General features: G+C 44.6%; 1 protein-coding gene across 1 annotated transcript; it reads right to left on the minus strand.

The window, feature by feature from the left end:
- Nucleotides 1-1,076: 1,076 nt before the first annotated feature.
- Nucleotides 1,077-3,061, minus strand: LOC121544993 (oligodendrocyte transcription factor 3-like). Its single transcript, XM_041855298.2, has one exon. It carries the CDS (start codon nt 2,815-2,817, stop codon nt 2,047-2,049), a length of 771 nt encoding a protein of 256 aa, XP_041711232.1. The 5' UTR covers nt 2,818-3,061; the 3' UTR covers nt 1,077-2,046.
- Nucleotides 3,062-5,495: the final 2,434 nt, after the last annotated feature.

The raw sequence follows: 5,495 nt of genomic DNA on the forward strand, positions 1-5,495 counted from the left end.
CATAATGGCTCAGAAAGGCACTGTCTGATTTAAGATGCATATCCATTACACGCCACACAGACACACACCCACACTGACTCCCACACCTTCTCCATCCTGCTGCTGCTGCTTCGTGGGTTAACACCATCAGCTAGCGACACAGAAACACCAGCTTTGCACAAGTAAATGTCCCTAATTATCAGCAAAGGGAGGCCGATCCCACTAATCCCCACAATGTGTTCTGCTTCCCAATCCCACCTGTGCCCAAAATACGGGGGGGCCTAGTGGAAGGACTCAGGGTCCCAGTATCAGGGGACCAGGGACCAGGTGACGCCGGAGCGTCCGTCTCCACCACAGAAGGCCCCTCCCTGGGCTGGGCTGGCAGCTGCCTCCCCCCACTGGGACGTCCCACAGCTGACAGTCCCAGAGTACTGACAGGGGCTCTTTACAGTGTCAATAGCCCCATAAATTAGAACTAACCGCCTTTGTGGCAGGCGAGGTGTCAGGCCTTTTGGCCCAACGGCGCTTGTTACCATGATGAAATGTAGATTGAATGGAAGGGGCCTGTGTCCCAGGCACGAGAGCTTGGCCTCCCCCGGTCTTTGTGTCCCGTGCACAGCTATTGTCCAGCTCTATTCAGAGCTCTCATAGAGGAGGGGGTTGAAGGGGGACTGAGGAGTTACATCTCTTAATTTCTCCCCTGATCTCCACCTCATCCGTCAGCCATAGGAGGATAAGCATGTATTTTACACGCTTGACTTGTTGCTAAGTGAGGGTGAGTCATTGTTGGGGGTTTGAGTAAATACATGTCTGTGGCTTCCATCCCACATATGTCATTGTTTTGGAGTGTTTGGTATAGTTAGTCAATCATTGACTATAAGTTATAAAATATAATTGGTTTCATTAAGATATATATATTTTTATCTTTAAACATCTGTTTTGATTTGTTGGTTTACATTAAAATGGAAGTTGCAATACTGCCACATACAGTATTATCTCCCAATGAGACTTGGTGTGTATTCTTATGTTTAAACATCCTATGTAAAAATTGCCCATATTTACTTGTATTATTCCGATGCGCCCTAGGTATGAATACAGCCATGTCCTTAAGGGACAGTGACAAATCCTCTGGCCCACAGATGAGAAGGCCACAGCCCTGTCCCCCGCCTGCGCCAGACAAAAGTGAATCGCTGTCCTGGCGCCCGCGCTGCCTTTTCATCTCCCACACCCTGTTGAAGTGAAGATGGATGATCCCAGAGCTCAGAGTGCCACATTCAACCTCCCTCTGCAGAGCTGCATTGTCTGGCCCTTCTGTCTCTCTTTAGCTCAGGGGTAGGCCTCTCCTCTCTAGGCTGGTTAGCAACCAACACCCTCTCTACTCTACACCCACCCCTCCCCTCCCCTGCACCGCTAACTACTACACCCCCCTGGGTCTACCATGGAGAGACCCTAAAATACAGTGCACAGCGATGGTATATATAATATAGTTATGTTTTACTATTGTAGTGCTACGCGTAGCCTATTTGAAAATTAGAAACATGAACGACATGCTGAAAAACACAATAGTCTGATGCAAATAAAATGTAAGTAGATGTTAATAGATTTCTATTTCTGATAGATTTACATCTATTTCTGATGTAAATAGACTGTCTCAAGTAAAACAGCAGAAAATGTTAGTTTTTTTATATCAAAAGTTTAATTTAGGAAACTAGGACACCTTTGCAGTAGGACACAGCACTTTCCATCTTTGTCATTTGTTTCAGTAACACTGATATTGAATAGCCATAGCAGCTATTCTCACTGTTACATTAAAAGAAGTTCCAAGTTCCAACAGTATGAAATGGTCCCTGTGTGTGCATTTAAATCCTTTCAATATAAACAAGGCATGTCATTTAGAAAAATAGCAGCGGCATACTCAATAGAAGATACAGTATATACAAAATATGTACAGGTCCTGGCAGCTACCAGTGTATTTTTACAGTTAAACCAACAATTTTTCTCAGTCCACTGGCAGTGAGCTACTTTGTCCTGGGTTGGGCCTCAACTTCAGTCCTGAGTGTCGCATGCTCACTTGCCCATGGAAAAGCTGTGCAGGGTGGATGTGATGGTTGGTAGAGGCTGGCAGAGTGAGCAGGGACAAGGCATACCAGGGAAGTGCCTGTAGGAGCTGGCTAGGTGGAGAGGGTCCTTCAGCAGGCTCTGTACCGGTGCATGGTGGAAGCCCATGTAGCTTGCAGAGGGTGGTGAGTGTGGGGCTGGAGCAGGGGGAGGCGAGGGGTGGTGGAGAGCTGAGGCCGTGCTGCTTACCAGGGAGTGCAGGGACTGGGCCAGGGGGTGCAGTGGGAGGTGTGCTGTGGGTGCCGGAAGGGTGATCCGGGGGTGGCTGGTGCGACTCTGGGCACCACTGCCTCCGTACACGTCCCCAACCAGCTTCTTCATCTCCTCCAGGGAGCTGGACAGCATGAGGATATAGTTACGGGCCAGCAGCAGGGTGGAGATCTTGGAGAGCTTGCGGACAGAGGGCCCCTGAGCGTAGGGCATGACCTCTCTCAGGCCGTCCAATGCCTGGTTCAGGTCGTGCATCCTCTTTCTCTCCCTGCCATTCACCTTCAGCCTCAGGTCCTGCACGTCGTCACCCTCTTTGAGGTCAGCCCGGGTCTTGCTCTTGCCTCCCCCAGCACAGCGGTCAGCCCTGCCCTGGCCGGCAGCCCTGGCTGCCCCCTCCTCCCGGCAGTAGGCCTGAAACATCTTGTTGGAGAAGAAGCTGCCCATGGAGTCGTCCACCACCAGGTCTGGAGACGAGGACCGGCTGGAGTTGGAGCCAGCATCAGAATCCATCTCAGCCGTTGAATAAGTTAAAAAAATGAATGTAATACACGAAAGTAGAAATAACAACGAAAACCCCAAAGCAGCTGAGGTTAGAGCCAAAGACTTTGGTGAAAAGTTATCTGAAAAAAATGCACTCTTTTTTTTGCTACCGTTCGCTGAGGGCCAATGCTCTCTCACTCGTACTTCTGTCAGAGCTCACTAGATAGCTAGATACAGCACGCGAAGGCAGGAGATGTGCTGTGTCTGGTCCTCATCAGCGGTCTGTCCCCCTGCAGCTCTACAGGGGTGCATTTATACCCCCATCCCAACAAAGGAACAATGAGGCGCATAATGAGACATTTAGACTCGCAGCCAATTGCAGAAGGGACACACTTTCACTCCTCAGAGCCCACCCTTACCACCCCACCTCCCTACACCCACACCCACGTTTAACTCCCCATAATCACCACACATAAACTAGAGCAGGCCTGGGTTCGCACGTATGTGTTAAGACATACAAAATACTGTTAACTTAACACAAGACACCTCACAGTTCATCAGACAACCCACACATTGGACTGACACATAATGGTCTTCACGTGTAAGTGTGTAGATATAAAGGACACAGTTTTTCATCAATGGTATAAATTTGCAAGTATTTAAAGACGTAATGGTTATGGTATGATAAACAATGTGCAAAATGTCTAAAGATTATTCTCCCAGTGTCAGGGGGACATTCACCCAAATAATGCATAATGTAGTAATAATTTCAATATATGTGATGCCAGTGCTGGAAATTGATCACAGTGATGGACATTCAGTAAATGTCATGTTTTATCTGTTGCATTTCATTTGGAGGAAAATGTAACCCAATATTTTAAAAAAATACCTCCATCTTAATAATAATGGGAAAATCAGGTCAGTAATAATAAATATTTGGTACTGCCTTGAGAGCCTTTTCTCGTTTAGACTAAAATAGTAATCTTGACATTGACATATTAAATACACTTTGAAATGGAACCCTGTATGTGGGTCAATCAGCAGTTGGTACAACCATTTTTGGACGTATAAATTAATCATATGTACCCATCAGTGTCGGTCGGTGCTGTTTAAGATGAGGGAGGACGATTAATTATTTTATGAGCATGGCCTTATTTCTATTACAGCATATTGGATGACTGTCATTCATATTCAATTCACTCAGCTTAATGTAACATCGATAGGTTTAGGCTACTACATGATAGTCAAATTGTCCCTATACTCATCATGAGACTGCTACAACCTAGCCTATGAATGAAAGTTTACAATGTAGGTGCACAGGTCGAGAGAAATTTGAGTAATCAAGGTGACAGACATTGACACATTCAATACCGCCTTGCACACTCTTGCCTGCACCTAGCTGATCTAGGGTGTAATCATTAGTCCAATAGTTCAAAGCAAGAGTTTCTATTGGACAAATTCAGGTATGTTTATTCCTGTTTCGTTCCGTTTAAGAAACGTTTTTCAACAGAATTGGCGGAATGAATACACCCCTGATCACATACAAACACAGTCCACATACAAACAGCCTGATCCCTTTGATCGTTGTATAATGCCTTCTTGACTTCAGTGCACAACACATCAGCTGTCTGTGACCAGGCAAAAAAAGCTTTCCAAACCAAACCTTCATATCATAACCGCTAACTGCTACACACAGCCTACATCGTTGTCACCATATTAACTTCATAGTCAACATAGTTACTAAAACTAACGCATTTGTAAACCTGTTACAATCATGAAGTACAGTGTACAGTTAGCAGCAAGCAGTTTAGCAGTACACCGGCGGGCCCCGGTGGCAATACATTAATAAAACCAAAAGCTTACCATGGAAGAGTTCCAGTGTTGGATAGCCATAGCCAGCTAGCTAACATAGCATCCCGCTCTGTTTGAGCCGGGTGTTTGAGTAGGCTAAACTAGCTAGCTGCATTCGCTAGCTAAGTAAGTGAACGATTTTTTTAAAATACAAGAAAATATAGCTAGCTCTCTCTCTCTCTCGCTCTCTTGCTTCTCCTTCATTTTTGAAGAAATTAATTTGTTCAAAACTGTTCAACTATTGTCTTTCTCTCTCTTTGCATCAACTACTCACAACAATGTATGCACTGCAGTGCTAGCTAGCTGTAGTTTATGTGTTTAGTACTAGATTAATTCTCTGATCCTTTGGTTGGGTGGAAAACATGTCAGTTCATGCTGCAAGAGCTCTCATCCTCCGGAAGTTGCCATAATTACTGTGTATGTCTATGGAAGGGGGTAAGAACCATGAACCTCCTAGGTTTTGAATTGAAGTCAATTGAAGTCATGGTGCTACCCTACATAGTACTGTTGAGGCTACTGTACTGTGTGTTTTAATCAATTATTTGGTGACATGAATATATTTAGTATCGTTTTATCTGAAAGGATAACATTTTTTACATGTAACTATTTTTATTTTTATGAAATTTACTGAGGAGGATGGTCCTCCCTTTTCTCCTCTGAGGAGCCTCCACTGATTCCCATTGATTCTTGAAGAATATAACTTATAAATGTCTTATGAGCTTAGTTCAACTGTCGTACCCCATCAGAACCCGAAATACAGTATAAACTTGTTTTACTTCAATGTTTGTAAAAACAAAGTAAATGTAAACAAACACTATATAGCCTCAAACATGGTTAAAACTATAATTTTGATATCA

This window comes from Coregonus clupeaformis, chromosome 29 (genome assembly GCF_020615455.1).
Source record: "Coregonus clupeaformis isolate EN_2021a chromosome 29, ASM2061545v1, whole genome shotgun sequence".
NCBI lineage: Eukaryota > Metazoa > Chordata > Actinopteri > Salmoniformes > Salmonidae > Coregonus > Coregonus clupeaformis.